The sequence below is a fragment of the Eurytemora carolleeae genome, unplaced genomic scaffold, assembly GCF_000591075.1.
Source record: "Eurytemora carolleeae unplaced genomic scaffold, Eaff_2.0 scaffold55, whole genome shotgun sequence".
NCBI classification, from domain to species: domain Eukaryota; kingdom Metazoa; phylum Arthropoda; class Copepoda; order Calanoida; family Temoridae; genus Eurytemora; species Eurytemora carolleeae.
The window spans coordinates 225,525-247,443 of NW_019396158.1; the positions used below are offsets into that span (position 1 = coordinate 225,525).

At 32.4% G+C, this 21,919-nt stretch overlaps 2 protein-coding genes across 2 annotated transcripts in view; both read right to left on the bottom strand.

Annotated features, from left to right (window-relative positions):
- LOC111696720 (katanin p60 ATPase-containing subunit A1) overlaps positions 1 to 14,667 on the bottom strand; it is a 15,475-nt gene extending 808 nt beyond the window's left edge. The window contains exons 1-14 of the mRNA XM_023466427.1: positions 14,591 to 14,667; positions 11,203 to 11,707; positions 10,938 to 11,038; positions 10,189 to 10,242; positions 9,335 to 9,501; positions 9,008 to 9,068; positions 7,312 to 7,424; positions 5,319 to 5,435; positions 4,544 to 4,648; positions 3,798 to 3,918; positions 2,523 to 2,575; positions 1,076 to 1,242; positions 591 to 725; positions 161 to 295 (exon numbers count right to left, since the gene is read on the bottom strand). Coding sequence (XP_023322195.1) covers positions 161 to 295; positions 591 to 725; positions 1,076 to 1,242; positions 2,523 to 2,575; positions 3,798 to 3,918; positions 4,544 to 4,648; positions 5,319 to 5,435; positions 7,312 to 7,424; positions 9,008 to 9,068; positions 9,335 to 9,501; positions 10,189 to 10,242; positions 10,938 to 11,038; positions 11,203 to 11,505 — 1,632 coding nt within the window. The 5' untranslated portion in view covers positions 11,506 to 11,707; positions 14,591 to 14,667. The remainder of the gene's footprint in view (positions 1 to 160; positions 296 to 590; positions 726 to 1,075; positions 1,243 to 2,522; positions 2,576 to 3,797; positions 3,919 to 4,543; positions 4,649 to 5,318; positions 5,436 to 7,311; positions 7,425 to 9,007; positions 9,069 to 9,334; positions 9,502 to 10,188; positions 10,243 to 10,937; positions 11,039 to 11,202; positions 11,708 to 14,590) is intronic.
- A 501-nt stretch (positions 14,668 to 15,168) lies between these two features.
- The window catches only part of LOC111696728 (uncharacterized), a 58,823-nt gene continuing 52,072 nt past the window's right edge, over positions 15,169 to 21,919 (bottom strand). Inside the window, exon 4 of the mRNA XM_023466439.1 lies at positions 15,169 to 15,272. Coding sequence (XP_023322207.1) covers positions 15,190 to 15,272 — 83 coding nt within the window. The 3' untranslated portion in view covers positions 15,169 to 15,189. The remainder of the gene's footprint in view (positions 15,273 to 21,919) is intronic.

Here is a 21,919-nt window from a genome sequence, read left to right on the forward strand (position 1 = left end):
AGATATATCCTTCATATCAACCTGGATATATATATGTAATCTGTCAGATATATCCTTCATATCAACCTGGATATATATAGATGTAATCTTTCAGATATATTCTTCATATCAACCTGGATATATATAGATGTAATCTGTCAGATATATCCTTCATATCAACCTGGATATATAGATGTAATCTATCAGATATATCCTTCATATCAACCTGGATATATAGATGTAATCTATCAGATATATCCGTCATATCAACCTGGATATATAGATGAAATCTATCAGATATATCCTTCATATCAACCTGGATATTATATAGATGTAATCTTTTATATACTTCATATCAACCTGGATATATATATATATATATGTAGATGTAATCTTTCAGATATATCCTTCATATCAACCTGGATATATATAGATGTAATCTATCAGATATATCCTTCATATCAACCTGGATATATAGATGTAATCTATCAGATATATCCGTCATATCAACCTGGATATATATATATATGAAGATGTAATCTATCAGATATATCCTTCATATCAACCTGGATATATAGATGTAATCTTTTAGATATATCCTTCATATTAACCTGGATATATAGATGTAATCTGTCAGATATATCCTTCATATCAACCTGGATATATATATGTAATCTTTCAGATAAATCCTTAATATCAACCTGGATATTTAGAGATAATCTCTCAGATATATCCTTCATATCAACCTGGATATATATATGTAATCTTTCATTTACTTCATATCAACCTGGTATGTTGTTGACTACATTCGTATGACTTGAATTAAATCCAAAATTTATGTAATCTAATATTTAAAGGATCGGTTATTTGAATTATGTATGGTGTGAGTGGTAAATGCAATTTATGGACATAAAACGTTTTCAACCATTTTTCCCTTATAAACGCAACAGATAGAAAATAAATTATTAGCGATCTAATCCGAATTTGATTAGCTGTTGAGAGTTTTTTTTTGGACGATCAGACAGACAAGCAAAATATACATGTCAGTTGATTCATCTAAACTAAATTTTCGCGGACACCCCCTTTAACGCTGTACCTCCGGGTGTAGATCTATATCCTTCAGATTGAGGGAGAGAAGATTTTGCCGGCTCTCTTCGTCCGGAAGCCGAATGTAGATGCGCTTCTCAAATCGTCGACGAAATGCATCGTCGATATCCCAAGGATGGTTCGTGGCAGCAAGCACCATCACAACTTTATCTTGCTCTACGATAAAAAAAATATTTACTATTTTTATAAATAAAAATTGAGGACTTGGTTTTTGCCATAACATTTTTACAATATCTTTATCTTTGCAACCCGATGTCCTAGACCATTAATATTTCCAACTATGAATTCTGCTAAATCTCTTAGTCAAAGTTTGAAATACCAAATCATTAGGTTGCAAAAATATGGAGATGAGGCAAGTTTTAATTTCAGTTAATCTACATGAAAATGCATCTAATATATTTTGTATACTCCGAAATTTATGCAAAAATACAATGCAAAAACAGTTTAAAAAAATGTCACGAATTCGAAAATAGAAATTCTTATAATTTGCCCTGAAAATAAGTAATCTATGTCCGTGCCCCCTCCAAAAAACCTAATTTGCCCTGAAAATAAGTAATCTATGTCCGTGCCCCCTCCAAAAGACCTAATTTGCTCTGAAAATAAGTAATCTATGTCCGTGCCCCCTCCAAAAAACAGTCCACATTTGCGCCTCTGTGACTCATTCAACTTCCTTATGAGTCGAGTCTGCAAGTTTAAAACCTGTTTTTCAGGCTATTTATGAAAACTGCATTAAACCCCTTAAATAAACCCATAAATCTTGGGGAAACTATGTTCATTGTTCAACAAAATAAAATAAACAATGAAAATTTTACTATGTTGTAGTATTTGTCAGATTTCGCGTTGAATGGTTTTTGCCAAAATGCATTTCTTTACAATCCCCAGGATGCATTCTTCTTGCATTCTTCTCGCATATTTGGCCGGAATGTTGAATAGTTGGCATTCTTGAAATTTTTCAATTTTCTTGAGAATCTTTTACAAAAAATAAACCAAGTCGAGTAAGTAATCTAAAATTCTTCTCTCAAGAACTTTGCACTGGAAAAACATTGTATACTTCTTTTACGAATTTAAATGTTTAAAAAAATATTAGGAACGCTAAAATAAATCTTTCATTTTTCAAAAAATCCCCCCCCCTCGTCTGCTTAAGCCTCGAATCCAATTACAGTTCAAAGTCTAATTGAAGAAAATAAATGCCCCGGCTTTTATGAAATGTGTGTTGCAAGATTAAATCAAAGCAATCATTTCGGTTTCTGCAAAGAAAATAATTGGTCGAAAAATTGCTATAATTTTGATGAAATTTATATAAAGGAACAAATAGTTTTATTTGAACAAATAAAACCTACATTATGCACATAATAAACAGAGGCTACAGGAATTATTAATGTGTTTCAAAATAAATCTTTAAAAAGGTTAGTAATAGCAGAAAAGCTTTAATATACCTTTTGAGTCACTTAGGCCATCCATTTGTATAAGAAGCTCTGATTTAAATCTCCTTAATTCGACACAATTATGATTAAAATGTATTCGACAAAAAGTTAGAAACTTTTATAACAATCATATTGTTTATAAAAATGTCAGTGACTTATTACATTATACTGTACATGTTTACATGTTTGCATGTACATGTTTAACGGATTACTTTTAATAAAAATATTGTTTGAAATATACTGGAGATATTTCATATTTATAAAAGTTTTCTATTTCCAATATTTGACAGTTTTGCCAGTTTCTGTCATAAATAGAACCAACAATGCGAGCTTCAAAAATAAATTTGTTCTTATCCTTGACTGGAAAAACAAAAGTTTAATTTGCTAAAAAATTGACATAACGCGTACATTTAAACGTAAAAGACAATTTTTAAAAAGATTCGTCAAATGTCCATTAACAAAGTGATAAAATTGTTTTGACGGCTTTAGTTGCTAAATAATACTATTTTCAAAACATAAAACTGGATCACGAAACCTCTCATCCATAAAACTGGATCACGAAACCTCTCATCCATAAAACTGGATCACGAAACCTCTCCTCCATGAGTAAAAGTAATGTGTTAAGATTGATCTACTGACTGCAACCAAATATAAATCTAAAAAATATTAATAGAAAAATATGCCATGCCGAAGGTGAGGGGGGGGGATAGTAAAGCGATTACTTTTGGAATCAGTATATTTTTAATGATGAAATGTATGACTGAATGAACCGTGATCTAATACAAGTTTGTTTTTACATAATCTTGATTTTGCTTAATCCTATTTGCCAGGATAAATCCTGTTCTAAACTTAGGTTTGGTTAACCCTGTATGTTTGGGTTTAATTTTAATCTAACTTTGTATTATTTAACCCTATTTGTCTGGGTGAAACCTATTCATATAATATTATTTTAACTGTGTTTCTCTGATCCTAGTAGTATTTTAACCCTAGAGGTCTAGGCGAATCTTAATTTAATCTTGGTATTATTTTACCCTATATATACCGGAGTAAACCCTAAATCACTGCAACCTAGACGGAAGGAGACGGTCAAATTTAAGCTGGGAGGACTTTGTAACCTCTGAGCTCCTCTAGTTTTATTTAAACAGGACAAGTATGAGAAAAGCTAATTTATCCAGTTATATATCAGATATTCAAACCATTATTGTTCTTAGTAATAGTTTTCAATTAGAGGAATTTCAATCTCATGTGGAATTTACTTTAGTTTGACGTAAAATGTCAATTGTGTCCCTGGTGGCCTCGTGTTCTGAATCTGAACCTCTGGTGGAGCAAAGTGAATCGACCTCGTCAATGAATATTGTGCTCGGCGCGTAGAAGCGCGCCATCTCAAACAAGAGTTTCACCAGTTTTTCTAAAATATAGTTATTAAATTAGTTTGCTAAATTCAGGGAAAATCTATATTAAATCCCAAAAAATGTTCAACCTAGTAGTGCTAACTAAATAATGATAAACATTAAAAACCCAAGAAATATGTGGGGGGAAAGTATGTTCCATAACATCATAAGCTTTATACAGAGTTTTTAAAGTTTTATAATAATCTGAAATGAAAAAATGCATTCAAAGATATGATTTAATCATGGTGGAGAACCCCAGTAGGTTTATCTGCAAAGTTTGGGTTGTAAAATAGATTTCTTGATTTTAAGATTTTTGGAATCCATTTTTGATTTGGTAAGACAATAATTTTAGATTTTATAATATCAACATTTCAAAATAAAATTTAATGAAAGGTCTTTTTATGTTCATGAAAGTGTTGCCCTTGAGCAATTTTGCAGAGGATTGGTGCACAATGCACAGAGAATGATAAATTAGATATCGATTTTATATAATATTCATAATATACAACATCTATATATACTTCAGGCAGTCTTACTCAAGCCTGCAGCTAAAAATTTTACCCAGTAAAGAGAAAACATAAGAAAGTTAATTTAAAACAAAAAATTAAAATTTCATTTTTTTCATAATATTCTTGAATTTACCTGATTCCCCTCTAAATTTAGAGGTGAGGGAGGAGGAGGATATATTGAAGAATGAAGTTTTACACTCCGTAGCAACAGCTTTAGCCAGCATCGTCTTACCAGTTCCTAGATACAACATATAATAATTGAGACTTAGGGTTGGGGGGGGGGGGGAGTACTCCCCTTTCACAACACCCTGACCTGTGATTAGGATTCATTTAATTTTGATCCGGATCCGGATTCGGATCCTGGATCCGCACTGAAAAAATGAATTTGAGTTCAGGTCATACACATTTCTTTAAGATTTACTGATTTTTTTAATAAAGCAGAATGGTCAAATTATCTTCTTTTTGTCCACTTATTTTCACGCAAAAACTGAACCATTCAAAGATCAGGAAAGGAATTGAGTCTTTGTAGCAAACTCTAATTTTCTAATACCTATATATTTTCGGCCTGATGGTGTAAACCTTTGATATTTCAAACTTAGATATTTCATCTAACAGAATTCATAGTTTGATATATCTAAGGTCTACGACGGCATTGGGTTGTAAAGATATAAAGATTAGAAAATCATATTTTGTGACAAAGACTTAATTCCTTTGTATTATCTTTCTTTTTATTACAGTTCAGATTTGGGTTTAAACAGTGAAACAGTTTTTTTTGCAGTTTTTGGTTGATATTTTGCCCATTGGATCCGAATTCGTGGATCCGCATATTTTTGCGGATCCGGATCCGGGAAACCAAAATCTTGCGGATCCTAAGCAGTGCAACTGAGGGGTAAAAGCTTCTGATTTACCTGGAGGTCCGACCATGAGAACTCCCTTCCATGGTCTCCTGATCCCCTTGAAAAAGTCCGGCATGATCAGGGGCAGAACTACTGCCTCCTGCAGCAGGGCCTTAGCATCATGCAAACCTACACCATCAACATCAGTTTTACTCATGTAATCTATATGTAAATAAAGCCCTTTGCTCTTATAAGTCAGATATAGATGGCCAAACCGCTAAACCGAATTAGCTGAAATTTTTTGGAGGAAACCCTTGGGTATCCGAAGGTTAACTTTTGACTTGAAAAATCTTATTTTTTTCAAAAGTTAATTTTTTTAAATTGTTATTTTACAAAATTCGAGTTTTCAAACTGTCCACTTGTAACGCGGGCCGGACCCTTTAACTAGTAATAAGTAAATTTGGGAAGATTAAAAATACCAAACCCTATTCGACCAAAGATAAATTCATAATAAGAATCTTAAAAATATATGTGCAGTGTACAATGCATTTTTTTCTTAAAATGTAAGTAAAAATTATGTATATTTCTTTCAATAACTTTTTTGTGTAATATTCTTCTATAGATATTCAAATATCTTAGAAAATATATTTGAATCTTCATCTTTACAATGCACAGTATGGAGGGAAGTTGGGAGTGGGCAAACTTATAAACTTTCAAGATAACAAACTTGTTGAATACAGAATTATCCTCAGGGAATAATGAATTTCTATTCTTATTCTTAATGCATCAACATTCAACATTATCAAAGTGCAATTTCAAAATTATCAAAAATGTTGGTTTATTTTTGGTTTTTATAAAATTTCGGTTGAAAGAAATTTTAATCAAATTTGGAGCAAAAGAGTTTTGATAATATTTTTTTGAAGCTATGATTCAGTTTGGTTTGGTTGAAGAAAGAGTGAAGTTTGGCTTGGTAGAAGCTAGATAAAGTTTGGCTTGGTTAAAACTAGAGATAAAGTTTGGTTGGGTTGAAGCCAGAATAAAGTTTGGTTTTGTTGAGACTTGAATAAAGTTTGGTTTGGTTGAAGTTAGCATTAAGTTTGGTTTGGTTAACTCTGAAATTAAGTTTAGTTTGGTTAAAGCTAGAGTGAAGTTTGGTTTGGTTGAAGCTATCATAAAGTTTGGTTTGGTTGTAACTAGAATAAAGATTGGTTTGGTTGAGACTTGAATAAAGTTTGGTTTGGTTGAAGCTAGAAAAATCTGGTTCAGTTAAAGCTTAAATAAAGTTTGGTTTGGTTAAAGCTAGAATCAAGTTGGGTTTTGTTGAATCTAGAATAATATTTGGTTTTATAGAAGCTTGTTTGATTTGGTTGACACTAGAATAATAATTGAATTGGTTGAATCTAAAATAAAGATTGGTTTTGTAGAAGCTAGAATAAAGTTTGGTTTGGTTGAATCTAGATTTGGTTTGGTTAAAACTAGCATTAAGTTTGGTTAGGTTATCTCTGAAATTAAGTTTAGCTTGGTTAAAATAGAGTGAAGTTTGGTTTTGTAAAAGCTAGAATAAAGTTTGGTTTTATAGAAGCTGGAATTAAGTTTGGTTAGGTTGAAGCTAGTGTGAAGTTTGGTTTGGTTGAAGCTAGAATAAAGTTTGGTTTGGTTATAGCTAGAATTTAGTTTGGTTTGGTTAAAGCTAAAATTAAGTTAGTTTGATGGAAGCTTAAATAGAGCATGGTTTGGCTAAAGCTGGAATTAAGTACGGTTTTGTTGGAGCAGGAATTAAGTTTGGTTTGGTTGAAGCTAGTGTAAAGTTTGGGTTGGTTGAAACTAGAATAAAGATTGGTTTGGTTAAAGCTAGAATTAAGTTTGGCTTGGCTGAAGCTAGAATAAAGTTTGGTTTGGTTGAAGCTAGAATTTAGCTTGATTTGGTTAAAGCTTAAATAGAACATGGTTTGGTTAAAGCTGGAATTAGATTTGGATTTGATAAAGCTAGTGTAAAGTTTGGTTTGGTTGAAACTTGAATAAAGTTTGGTTTGGTTGAATCTAGAATAAAGTTTTGAGATGTTTCCTGCAATATCCTTCCACTTGACATCTGGGTTTCTCATTAACAAATCCTTCTCCAGGGTCTCCACGAGGTGGGGTTCATATCCGTCCCCTCGGAACCTTTTCTCCTCCTTCCTCCTTAATAAAGATTTGTTAAATTAACTGTTCACGTAAATTCAAATGACAACCCCTTTTAAAGAGTCCGAATCAGAAAGGAATCCTTTAATTCATTATCTGAGTAACAATGAGGAAAATTTCCTCGTATTTCAATCAATTTCCTCCCTAGTATCTGCTGCCAAAATCCGCAATTCACATAATTATTAGAAACCTCAATTTAAAATTATCAATTGTTAGACAGAAATACAAGGACCTCTAATTGTTACTTTGTTAAAGGTTTAAGAGTACCTTTTGAAATGGTAAAGAAACTGCTCGAATTGTGGATCACTTAAAATTACGTAAAAATTTATTGAAGAAGATTTTAGAAGGATTTTCTTACTTTAAAAAATGTAAACTGTATTTCTAAACAGAAAATCTGTGTTGTAAAAATATAGATTAAAGTTTCAAAAACATTTACCCTATTTAGACTTTAAATTGTATTCTAAAATAGCTTACTTATTCTAATTGTAGCGGACAATTTAATCCAAATATTGATCATAGTTAAATATTTGAATTAAAATTTTGTTTGAACAACGTAGCTGCACAGTATTTTTAAAACATGTAATCATTAAATGTGCACCTTTACATTTTCTAGATAGGGGGAGCGAGATGGGGGTTTAAAATGAAATATACATTTTTAATTTATATTTTTTTTTTGTTGGGGTCCCCCCCCCTCTTAGCCGAGGAGCATCCTATCCTGGAACCCCTGAAGCTAAAGTTGTGAGTGAAGTTTGTATAAGCCTCCTTGTTATCTCTACAAAGCAGAAGAACCCAGACTTTTCTCATTATTACTAATAAAGGAGAAGGAAACCTAGTCAGGAAGCTAGGAATGGAAAAGAAGGAAACCTTTTCAGGAAACCAGGAATGGAAAAAAAGGAAACCTAGTCAGGAAGCCAGGAATGGAAAAGAAGGAAATCTTGTCAGGAAGCCAGGAATGGAAAATAAGGAAACCTAGTCAGGAAGCCAGGAATGATAAAGAAGGAAACCTTGTCAGGAAGCCAGGAATGGAAAAGAAGGAAACCTAGTCAGGAAGCCTGGAATGGAAAAGAAGGAAACCTTGTCAGGAAGCCAGGAATGGAAAAGAAGGAAATCTTGTCAGGAAGCCAGGAATGGATAAGAAGGAAACCTTGTCAGGAAGCCAGGAATGGAAAAGAAGGAAACCTAGTCAGGAAGCTAGGAATGGAAAAGAAGGAAACCTAGTCAGGTAGCCAGGAATGGAAAAGAAGGAAACCTTGTCAGGAAGCCAGGAATGGAAAATGAGGAAACCTAGTCAGGAAGCCAGGAATGAAAAAGAAGGAAACCTTGTCAGGAAGCCCAAGAAGAGAGAAGAAGGGAGTTAGTTAGGAAGCCAGGTCGGAAAAGAATAAACTTTGAGAGAATGTTTACAAAATTCTTTTATCAGACTTGAGACATAGCTTCAAGCGATCTTCCATTTTAAAGGAAAAGGGGACGGGGGTAAATGATGGGAAGGCGGAGAAAAGGCGGAGAAAAGGGGGATAATGATGGGAAGGTGAAGAAAAGGAGGGTTAAAGGGGGTTACTGATGGGGAGGGGTAAAGGGATTACCTGTACGGTTTTTCTTCAAATGAAACGTCGTCATCTTCTGATATTCTTCCATTACTGCTTCCTAGATATTCATTTGTTTTATTATCATTCATCCTTTTTAAAATCGATATATTTCAATGTCTGCACATCAACCAATTCATTTCCTAACTAATCTCAACAAAATTCATCCTGTTTCTTGTAAAGTTTTCTTATTATAAAGCTTTAAAAGGGTACCATTAAGAATCGGACACTATAAATGGAAAATTACTTAAAGTTACGTCTGCACCACTCTACAGTCCCTTTAAATTAGTTCATTATTCCTTGAATAGACTTTCTTATGTAAAGTACCTGTTGAACTTCTATCTGTGTCCTTGTTTCCTACAGCTGTCCCTGTCTTAGACCTGTCCCTAATCCTTGTCCTTGTCCTCGTCCTGGTCCTCTTCTCGTCTGTGGCTGATGCAGGGACAGGAGTTGGTCGACTAGAATATTCTATACTTCGGGCCCTTCGGATCTTCCTGAATAACATATCAACTCAAATCAATATCAGGCTGTTAGGGAGGTCCTACTATCCACCCCCCCAAACTTGAAATGAATTTACCAAGGCAAAAATGAAGTGAGTTCTTATAGCTTAAAGGGACTGTAAAGGAAAAATTAAAGGGGCTGATCAACTCCTGAAACGCTTAAGTTTCAGCCTATACACCTAAAGGGAAAAAATAATTGCGTTGAATCCATGGTTTATAATCATTTTTGTTGTTAAAAAGAGAAGACAATTATGGCCTATGATATTTCAAACTATGACTTTTGGTATATCAAGAAAGCATTGAAATATCATAGCTTTACACCATCAGGGACCAGATTTAATTAATAGCATGACGTAGTTGAACTATCTAGACGTAGTTGAACTATCTAGACTTAGTTGAACTATTTAGACTTAATTGAACTATCTAGACGTAGTTGAACTGTCTAGACTTAGTTTAACTATCTAGACGTAGTTGAACTATCTAGACTTAGTTGAACTATCTAGACTTAGTTGAACCACTTCTCTTAAAACCTAATCCTGCACACAGAAGAAAAGGTTCAAATTCGTCCACGTTAAGTTTAAATGATTATCATTTTATCTAATCCCATTTAGCAAAGATTTAAGATTTTAGTATTTGAGTTTGAGGCAAGTAATCAGTTTCTTAATAATCTAAATATTCTACCTATCTGAACTATAAGCAGAGTCTGAAGAGGATTTTCTAAGACGATCTGTTCTTCTAAAACAAAATGATGATAAAAAGAAATATTCGAACTTTATATCATCATGAAATATTCTGCAAAATTAGGTCAAATATATTCTTAGAAAAGTGCATTGTGTGAGACAAGTTTTCTTGAAATTCTAAATTAACGGAATATTTTTTCCTTCCAAGGATCCATCTTAAATTTGCATGCCAACAATATGAGGTTTATCTCCTTAATTAGTATTAAAGGGACTGTAGACGTTATCTTAAGCGGCTCTTCCATTAAAGTAGTGGCATGCCCAATTCACAACGATATCCTTAAAAGCTATGTATGATAAGGAATTTCCCTTTGAAAATTGATTATTTAAATTGAAGTTTCTTTGTAAGGAAAAGACTTTCTGTTTTCCGCTTGCAGAAACAATGGAGAAAGTTGTCAGTATTAAACACTTCTAAAGCTAGAAAGAAGCCAATATCTTCAAGATAACTTATCAAATACAGGTTTAAAGCTAGAAAGATGCCAATATCTTCAAGATAACTTATCAAATACAGGTATAAAGATAGAAAGATGCCAATATCTTCAACATAACTTATCAAATACAGGTTTAAAGATTTAAGTTTTGAATTGGTCTACCACTCTGTAAATAAAGGGTCAATTTAAAATAGCCTACACTCTACACTCCCCTTTAGGAAAAAAAAAACACGAAATTTTTATAAATTTATATCATTTCTACCTTGCACTAGGGTTGGTTATTGCTGGAAGAAGTTTCTCTCCTTGTCGAAGAGAATTCTTCCAACTTCCCTCACTTGCACCTCCAGACCTCTCCTCTCGGCTCTGTTGCAGGATTATGAAATATAACTAAAAATGGCTTAANCAAATAGCAAAATCCTTCGTGAACTTATATAGTTCTAACTGTAGAGCATTTGACGAAATTATTGAAGTTTGCCGAAAAGGTAATAAGCACTATTAAAAATTAATATAAATTTCATAATGTATTCCTTAGTTGGTTTAGGAACAGTCCATGATTCTGGTGGTTTGGTTGGTTTACTGGCAGCAGTAGGTTTAGATTGTCTAGTCATGGCAGGCTGTTGAACTGGATAAACGTTAGGTCTAGAGGATATTCTCATCTCAACCTCTCTTACCGGCCTCATAGAGGCCATGGAGTCATGCACCATCATCGTGTCCATCATTTGGACCATCCTGGCAATATGCTGGACCGGATGTACAATCTGAGGTTGTACCGGGGCCATCGGCATCATAAACGGGTCCGACATCATCTCACGAAACACGGCGTTGAACATTGTAAACTTCAAATTTTGGCGGATTTTCCGATTGAAATTTTATGGCGGGAAAATTGGATTTCATGAATTACCCAATTTTTTCTGATACTTCAAATATTGAATCATTTCCCATCTCTATTGGATCAGATTTCTTATATTTTTGTTTTGTTTTCACTGATATTTTGTCTGACCATAATCAGAAATCAACTGTAGTCTGAGAATTCTGCAAAATGATGAAACTATGAAACAGCTGATGATGGATATTTAATCAATAGATGACTATTCTAGGAGGAAGATAGGGAGGTAGAGGAGGTAGAAAACCATACATCTCATACATTTTAAAGAGAAGACCCAGACCAAAATCAAAAAGTAATTCTTTCCGAGGGTTTGTTGAATTAAAATTTTTTGATATTTCCTCTCAACATAATTTTCAAAAACAAACTTTAAAAAAACTTATATCGAAAAAACCTATAAAATTTGAATATTTGTGTGCGAAATCTAATTTTATTATTTAAAAACTAAACATCTAATTCAAACAAACATAACAATACAATTATCTGATTGAAGCAAAAACTTTCGTGAGTCAAAAACAAGGCTTCTCGAAATACAATCAATGGATCTATTTACTTGTTTACAAACTGACCCAGACCCTGTATACGACAACGTAAACGTGTGTCCAATTAAAAAATAAAGGCAATTATCTGTAGAATGTTTCGTCTGCTAAATTTAAGAATGTGTTAGTTTTTGTTTAGATTTAATACTTTTGCACTGCTATAAAATAAAAAATGCCTGTATTTAATTATTGCAGATATATTACAAACACGTCATACAGTTTTCAGAACAACAAAACAGCCTTTTATACCGTTTGCACAAAAGTCATCGCTAGCAGTCAAAACTTTATTATGTCTTTTGATCAAAGTATTGAAAGCGATTCCGAAGTCGGTCACTCAATTCTCATGTTTATTGTGTCCCCCTGTATCTTGACTATACACTACCCCCCGGAGGATGTATTAATGAATACTGGGCCTAAGCAAGGTTAGGTTATATACGAAGAAGACTCCAAGGTGTGGGGCAGGTGGTTTAGAAACAACAACCAGACTTAAAGGGAAACTATACAACAAAGGATTAAAGGTATATTTCCAACCTGTATCAATCTAAATGGTCCCTTTAGCTTGAACCCGGAAGGGCATTACAATTTTTAAAAATTTCTTTTTATTTATAAATATATTTTTAATTTTTGTGATCTCCTTCTTAACACTGGAATACAGAAATTTATTTAACCTTGGTCTGAATTACCAAAAAGAACAAAAAGTCTGCAAAAAGATGTTATCAACGATCTTGATGGTTTGGAAACCGAATGAAATACAAATGGCTGAAATTAGTGTCAAGGTGAAAGAGTTTAAATTAGCGACTAATTAATTAGTTCATTAATTCTCTTTAAGACTTTAACATTCGACCTTGCATGTTTAACTTTCTTCATTTGAAAATTCAGGGGTTCAAAAGGGGGTCCAGGACCCAGGCCCCCTTTTCCGATGGTTATTAGATTAAAAATATGACTAATACAGTAACACGTAACGAGAATGTTTCATACAAAGAATAGTTTTGCAAGTAACAGATTAATAGTTTATGTGCCCTTGCACATTTAGTCTACGTGCTTCATTAAGAAGAACTACTTAAAGATATTAAGGGTTTTTAAGATAACAGGGGTTTTTAAGATATTAGGGGCTTTTAAGATATTAGGGGCTTTTAAAATATAAAGGGCTTTTTAAGATATTAGAGCTTTTTAAGATATCAGTCACTTTTAAGATATTAGTCTCTTTTAAGATATTAGTCTCTTTTAAGATATTAGTCCCTTAAGATATTAGTCTCTTAAGATATTAGTCTCTTTTAAGATAGTAGTCTCTTTTAAGATATTAGTATCTTTTAAGATATTTGTATTTTTTAAGATATTCGTCTCTTTTAAGATATTAGTCTCTTAAGATATTAGTCTCTTTTTAGATATTAGTCTCTTTTTAGATATTAGCCTCTTATAAGATATTATTCTCTTTTAAGATATTAGTCTCTTAAGATATTAGTCTCTTTTAAAATACTAGTCTCTTAAGATATTAGTCTCTTTTAAGATATTAGTCTCTTAAGATATTAGTCTCTTTTAAGATATTGGAGTCTTTTAAGATATTGGGGTCTTATAAGATATTGGCGTCTTATAAGATATTAGGGCCTTTAAAGATATTAGGGCCTTTTAAGATATTAGGGGCTTTTAAGACATTAGGGCCTTTTAAGATATTGGGATCTTTTAAGATATTGGGGTCTTTTAAGATATTGGGGTATTTAAGATATTAGGGACTTTTAAGATATTAGGGCAGAATGGGTTTTAGCCTTTCTATAGATATAATATTGTTATATTAGACAGGAAAAAAAGTTGGTAGTTTTGTTTATATGAAAGATCTACAGGACTTTGCATAATACATAATTGCACTATTTATTTAAAATCAGGGGGCGGAATTTCAGGCTAGAGTATATATCAAAGGTTTTCCATATTTCCTGGTTTAAATTGTCTGGTTAACCAATATATCCAGGATAAAACTAGGTGTGTGAAAACTTATTAAATTGACAATATTTCATTCAGAATTATAATTGGTTTCATCCCAGAATTTCATCTCTGAGTTTAGATTATCGTTTCATCCATGAGGTAAAGTTATAGTTTCATCCTTGAGGTAAAGTAACAGTTTCATCCCTGAGGTAAAGTTATAGTTTCATCCCTGAGTTTTAGTCATAGTTTCATCCGTATGTTAAAAGTTAGTTTTATTCCTAAGTTAAAGTAATAGTTTCATCCATGAGTTAAAGATATAGTTTCATCCCTGAGTTAAAGTTATAGTTTCATCCCTGAGTTAAAGTTATAGTTTCATCCCTAGTTAAAGTTATAGTTTCATCCCAGAATTAAAGTATTAGTTTCATCCCAGAGTTAAAGTTATAGTTTCATCCCTGAGTTTTAGTCATAGTTTCATCCGTATGTTAAAAGTTATAGTTTTATTCCTAAGTTAAAGTTATAGTTTCATCCCTGAGTTTTAATCATAGTTTCATCCCTGAGTTTTAATCATAGTTTCACCCTGAGTTTCAAATAGTGTTTCATCCCTGAGTTTCAAATAGTGTTTCATCCCTGATTTTCAAATGGTGTTTCATCTCTAGGTTTCAATCATAGTTTTATCCCTGAGTTTCAATCATAGTTTCAATCCATTTCGTTTCGTCAGTTAGTGTTTCATCCCTGAGTTAGTTCACTTTAAAAATTCTTCTCATCCCATTCTGATCAGGTTTCAATCGCGTTTAATTTCAAGACTAGCCTTCCTCTTGTCTTAATCTTCTTGGATATCTTGCTGAGGAGTCGACTAATTTTAATCTTTCATAATAAAATCTTCTGAGTTTTTCTCGTTTGTGTTATCCATGTTTGATTTAGAGCTGAGTAAAGAAAATTATTGAATGTTAATTAGTGTTAATTGTACCCTGAGTAGAAGAAGTGTGGTTGGTACCGGTACTAGAATTAAACTGAATCAATGGCCGAGGGTAGTGTTCCCTCTACCTTACTTGGAAAGTCCAATACCTTGTTAATCATTCTTTCCATTAATTTATAATATTTTAAAGATAGCTCACCATCCTTGGTTCTATAAATACCCCGAACTTAAATTTAAAATCAACTGTTCAATTTCAAGTTTACAGTACATTGTACATTGTACAGTGTACAATCAACATGTCCGTAACATTGGTGTACAGCTTATCAGTTGCAGTACACTTACCTAAAATAAAAACATTACATGTACAGTGTACAGTACAGTATACATACTTCATGAGTGCGTAATAAAGAAAAGGAAGTAGAGGAAAGCTTATGAATATTTTAGACAATATGAGTAATATGAGGGGGAAGTCGTCAACGGAAGAAGCGACGGAAGATTACTTTTATTTCCTNCAGTTGTAATGAAGTATATTTATTATTAAACATCTAACATGGGTTTAAATTATAAAAAAATTCCCCTAAATATCTTTAAAGAAATCATAAACCACTGTTCATAATGGAAAAAACTGGTTAAAATCTTTGTGATTCAAACAAAAAGCTTTCTACCAGCTCTGTGGCTAAAACAAATCTCTTCCTCCCGTCTCCGTGGTTCAACCCGAAGTCTCTTTCTGTCATTTCTGTAGTTCAATTTAATTTAGTTTAATTTCTAACTTCTCTGTGGTTCAATAAAACACCTCTTTCTAACATTTCTGTGGTTTGATAAAATACCTCTTTCTACCATCTCTGTGGTTTGATAAAATACCTCTTTCTACCATCTCTGTGGTTTGATAAAATACCTCTTTCTACCATCTCTGTGGTTCGATATAACACCTCTTTTCAACATCCCTGTGGTTCGATAAAACACCTCATTCAACCATTTATGTGGTTCAAAAAACACATCTTTTATCATATCTATGGCTAAAAAAACTCTTACTACCATCTCTGTGGCTATACAAACACCTCCTCTACCAACTCTGTGGTTTAAATTTGTTCAAGGCTAATCGTTCTTGTCAATGTGAATGATTCTAATCTTGAATTATATATTAGCAAACTAGAGCTCCAAGCTCCAAGTTCTAATCTCTGAGATTTCGCAAACAATGATATGAATTAGCACTCACTTAATGCAAATTGAGAGGCGGATTCTTAAAGACAAGCGCTCGTGGCGAAATGTACAAACATGCACTGCATTCACATAATATGCCTCTTGGTTAGAGTTGGGCATCACTTTTGAAGGGAACTATAAGCGTAATCTTAAGTAACCTTACATTCAAGGATGGCAATGCCCAATTCACATCGGTACCCTTTTAACCTTTATACTTATAATAAAATGTGGTAAATATTGTCCTTTTACTAAGTTTAAAAGTGTTTTAATCTGAAAATTCCTATGTTTTCCTGCAGCAAAAATGCGCAAGTCACTTTAGTAGAGAACCCACAATAGAAAAAACTTAATTTTTAAAATTATAAAAATTGATATATAATTCATTAAGTTCTAATGTTTTGTTCATTCTATAAAGTTTTTTTTTCCACTGTCCGAAAACTTGAAGAAATGGTGTAAGGGAAATATTTGGTTTTCTTCCTTCAGGATTAAATCTCCTCTCTAAGTTAACATTTTGTATAATTAAAAAACAACCAACTTGTCAAGAATAAATTTGTTGGATATGTTAAGAGTTTTTGGGGCTACTTAACAGCTAAATATCCTTGAATGGATGAAAGGATGCTCAACTCTTGTCTTGGTGTAAATGTTTAAGGTGTAACCTAACAAAAGAATAGAACTCCAGTAATGAAGTTAATGGATTATGTTTAAGGTGTAACCTAACAAAAGAGTAGAACTCGAGTAATGAAGTTAATGGATTATATTTAAGGTGTAACCTAATAATAGAGTAGAACTCCAGTAATGAAGTTAATGGATTATGTTTAAGGTGTAACCTAACAATAGAGTAGAATTCCAGTAATGAAGTTAATGGATTATATTTAAGGTGTAAACTAACAATAGAGTAGAACTCCAGTAATGAAGTTAATGGATTATGTTTAAGGTGTAACCTAACAAAAGAGTAGAACTCCAGTAATGAAGTTAATGGATTATGTTTAAGGTGTAACCTAACAAAAGAGTAGAACTCCAGTAATGAAGTTAATGGATTTAAAATGAAAATCGTGAGCCAAGAATTTGCAGTGTGCTAATTATTTTAAATTCTAGGTTAATTTATGCATAAAAGCAAGAGTTTGACTCAAAACAAAGCTTTTGATAAGATCTGCACGACCTTGACTGTTGACCCAGATTCTGGTTGGCAAAAATGTTGCAAAGGTTTAGCATGCAAACAGTTTAATAGAAGAGATGGAATCAAGATTAAGATTCAGTGCAAGGTTAGAGGAAAGAAGAAGAAATGAGAATATGGCTAAAAATAAGAAATAAAAGAATTTTATAACTACTGAAAAGGTGATATATGCAAAACTGTGTAAAAATAGGTTCAAAGGACTACGACCTCCATTTATAATGTCATGTCCGATTCACAACGGTACCTCTAAAAGCTTTGTATGATTAAGAATATATCCTTTTTTACCTTTAAAAATGGATTCGAATTTCTGCTGCAGAAGCAATAGACGACAGTGTTAGGAGTAACAACTTTTCAAGCTAAGAAATGAAAACTTCTGCTACATTATCGATCAGATTAAATGTTCAAGGGTACCGTTGTGAATAGGGCGTGTCTTCTTTAAATGGAGGGTTACTTGAAATTACAACGACATTCCCTTATGTAAAAATATTAAAAACAAACTAAAAGGAATGCACAAAACACGAAGAGGAAATTAGATTTTTTTTGTTAAGTGGAAATGCTTGAATGTAAAATATGTTGAAATATGCTATGGAAAAAAAAACCTAAAAAAACAGTCAAACATAAAAAACTAAGCAAGAAAAAACTTGAAACAAACATGTTCATAACAGAAAAAAAAAACTAAAAACTGAAGAAAAAGATTAAAAACAAACAACAACAACAACAACAACAACAACAACAACAACAACAACAACAACAACAACAACAACAACAACAGAAACAACAACAACAACAACAACAACAGACAACAGACACAAACTCAGATATTTCTTGAACATAATTGCAAATATGAATAAATTTCAAAGTAGACTTTTCACCCCTGGACTAATCTCGAAGAAAGAATATAAAGGATTTATAAAACAATACCTTCAAATATACCCAACAATGGAAATGTATAAAAAGGGGAAAATATAAAATAAAAATGAAAGTTTCATTGTATTGTTAAATAAATTGCAGTTAACTCTGTAACTGCTCATGCAACCAAAGGAATGTATTTGCAGTATTATATAATACATATTACAAATATAAATGTATTTATTTAAGTTATCTATTTGTCTTTCAAATAAACGGAAAAACGGCAAAGAACCTATCGGGCGATAATATTTTAATATATAATAATAATTCTGGTTTAAAACATAAAAATCTTTAAAAATCGAAATGCTAATCCTAAAAATAACTTTAAACGGTTGCCACCTACAAAATGATGCCAATTTTGTAATGTAAATTCAACGTCACCCTAAAAAACAGACAAACGACGGCACTGACGAACAAACAGATGAAATATGAATAGATGTACATCGTAACAAAGGATGTTGGGTTCACTGAGCACATTTTATGAATAAATATAAAATTGCAAATTCAATCTTGAGTGCACACTGCACACTGCATGCTGAAAACTGAAAACCGTGCAATGTGCTTCAAACATTAATTCTACGGAAGGGGAGGGAGGTTATGATATGGGGAAATGGGGTAAACTATGGTGAAACAGGGGGGGGGGGGGGTAGGTAAAATACGGGGAAAGTGAGGTGCATAGTGAGTGGATGGAGTTCAATTGACGTCAATCAAAAAGCTTCAAAAGTAAAATAAAAAAGTAACATAAAAAAATCAAATAACAAATATGCAGAAAATACTTACAAGACGTGGATAGAAAAGGGCATTGATGCAGTGAAACAAGCAATTCGCGAAAAGGAAGGATTAACGAGAAAAATGACGATACACGAGAAAAATGAGGATTCACGAGAAAAAGGAGGATTAACGAGAAAAAGGAGGATTAACGAGAAATGGAGGATTAATGAGAAAAGGAGGATTTACGAGAAAAAGGAGGATTAAAGAAAAGAGGATTAAAAAAAAGATTAACGAGAAAAAGGAGGATTAATGAGAAAAAGGAGGATTAACGAGAAATGGAGGATTAATGAGAAAAAGGAGGATTAACGAGAAAAAGGAGGATTAAAGAAAAAGGAGGATTAAAGAAAAAAAGAAGGATTAACGGGAAAAGGAAGTTATACAAGAAAAATGAGGATTAACGAGAAAAGGAGGATTAACGAAAAAACGAGGATTAACGAAAAAAAAGAGGTTTAACGAAAAAAAGAGGATTAATCAAAAAAAGGAGGATTAACGAGAAAAAGGAGGATTAACGAAAAAAAGGAGGATAAACGAAAAAAGGAGGATTAACGAGAAATGGAGGATTAATGAGAAAAAGGAGGATTTACGAAAAAAGGAGAAACTTGTCAAAAAGATTGGAGAAAGTATAAGAACATGCTTAAGTGAGATAAAATCTAAACAACACAGATTAGTTAAAAGTAAAAAGAAAAGAAACTAAACCTACAAATGAAGATGAAAAAGATCAAAAAGATTAGAGAGAAAAAGGAGAAAAAGAGAAAAATAACAATGGCCAAAAAATAAAAAGGCAAAATTTGTGAACTAAAAACATGCAGAATTGGCCTTGAAAGAGATCCTGAAACCTGGTAACATAGTGAATATTCAACTCCTGTTCACTCCCCCTGTAATCAGTACCTGGTATTAAGGATAAAAACACAGGATAGTTTTCACTAAGAAGACCATTAGCAAGTAAATAACTCAGGTTTCGCTAGATTTACATCACGAAATAAAACTATTTGAAACTGAACCTTAACTTCTCGCTGAGAATAGGTTTTGGCACATTTTCCCTGCAATTTGCCCACTCTGCTAAAAATAATTACTCAATATTGAACACTACAAAATTTCAAGTCTTTAAACTATCTCTGTCTGATGTTCATAGCGCAGTGAGTCAAAAAAACGATTAGTATTTTGATTAGGTCTGCGCGTCTGCCTCGTTTAAGTATTAAATCTAATTGAAGAAGAGTTTATTTCATGAGTATAGAAGTAGATCATCTATGCAAACCTATTTGAACTACTTCTTTCTTGATCAATAGTTCCAACTCTGATTCGCATCTATATACTGGGACCTTTAATTAGGTGGTTTGTCTGGTTTACATTACATTGTATTCAGTTAGCAGATCTATTTTAGGGCCTAAGGCATATTTCAAAACAACATTAATTTGTGGGGGGTATGCAGAATGCAGATACACACTGCTACCCCAAAAAGCTTTGTCTGAACAATAAAACATGAGGTATCCTTAATTTTCTCTTTAAAAATTTATAATTTTCAATCGTAGGGTTTTTTTCGAAATGATTGATTTCTACAATGGAGGAAATTAGTCGAATAATCCACTTTTAGCTAAAAAAAAATCGACAAAATCTTATGTAGTCATTGAAATTATAAACACAGTCCAGCAAAAGAAATAATATGTTAAGGTTTATCGATTTTTTAAAATTAATATATTCTAAATGTGAATGGAAATTGGAGAATGATTAACTTGGTTTTCAGTAGCTGTCCAGGCCAGGCCAGCAAATTAATCAAACAAATATTTTTATTAGATATCCTACATTGCATAATTATTATAAATATGCGAAAGCCTGTCTAGCTTGCAAAATCTAAAGTAATTTTGCACAACAGAAAAATAGAAACGAGCAAATAAAAAACATCAAACGGTTTAAAAATAAAATATTAAACAAATTGCAAAAACATCACACACTTCGGGACATGAGGCGGGGGGGGGGGGGGGTTAAAGCTAATTTCATTTTTTTATTTTCATGTACTACATTTTTAACCCACGACCTGTACAACATTAGTGCAACATTTGACCCCTATATTTTGGTTTAAATACAGCAGTTGATAATAAATGTAAAAAAAAGGTAATAATCATAAATTAATGAACCCTTAAACATAGGCAGCAACGTCGTAAATTAATGCACATTGTCTGAATAAAAAGTTAGGTTGGTTCAAATAGGATTATTAGCAATTCAAGAACCAATAAAATCATCGCAATTATTGTTTCAAATATCTTTCTAACAAGTAGTTTGTATTAATTAGCCTTTTTATGTCCTGTAGTAGATTCTTTTAATAATACAGGTTTTTGATGAATGTTTGCTTGAGAAATTACAAAAATTTTATTATTTCCTGGCTGAAGTGCCCGGCTTTCCCCGTGGAATTAAAAAAAAAAAAAAAAATTTTGGACTTTTTCAGCCTATGTTACCCCCGGGATAGCCCTGGGTTCCATAAAAAAATGTCAGCCCATTCGGTCCAGCCGTTTGGCCGGCTATATGAAACAAATATAGGATGGTCTTGTTTTATTATATAGATTTATCGATTAGTTTATAATAATGACTCAATATGTGAGACATTCTAGCTTCCCTAAAATAATTGAACTTCTTAAAATCATATTTCAAATTAAACCCTAACTAAAATAAATATTAAATTGATTGCTGTAGTTTATGGAATGTCATATGAATTATTCGACTATAAATCAAATTGGGATGCAAAGAGTTAGATTTAATCTTATGCAAGAAAACGTTCACAAGTTGAATATTCAAAGGGAATGTATAGAAAACGTCCACAAGTTGAATATTTAAAGGGAATGTATAGAAAACGTCCACACGTTGAATATTTAAAGGGAATGTATAAAAAACGTTCACAAGTTGAATATTTAAAGGGAATGTATAGAAAACGTCCACAAGTTGAATA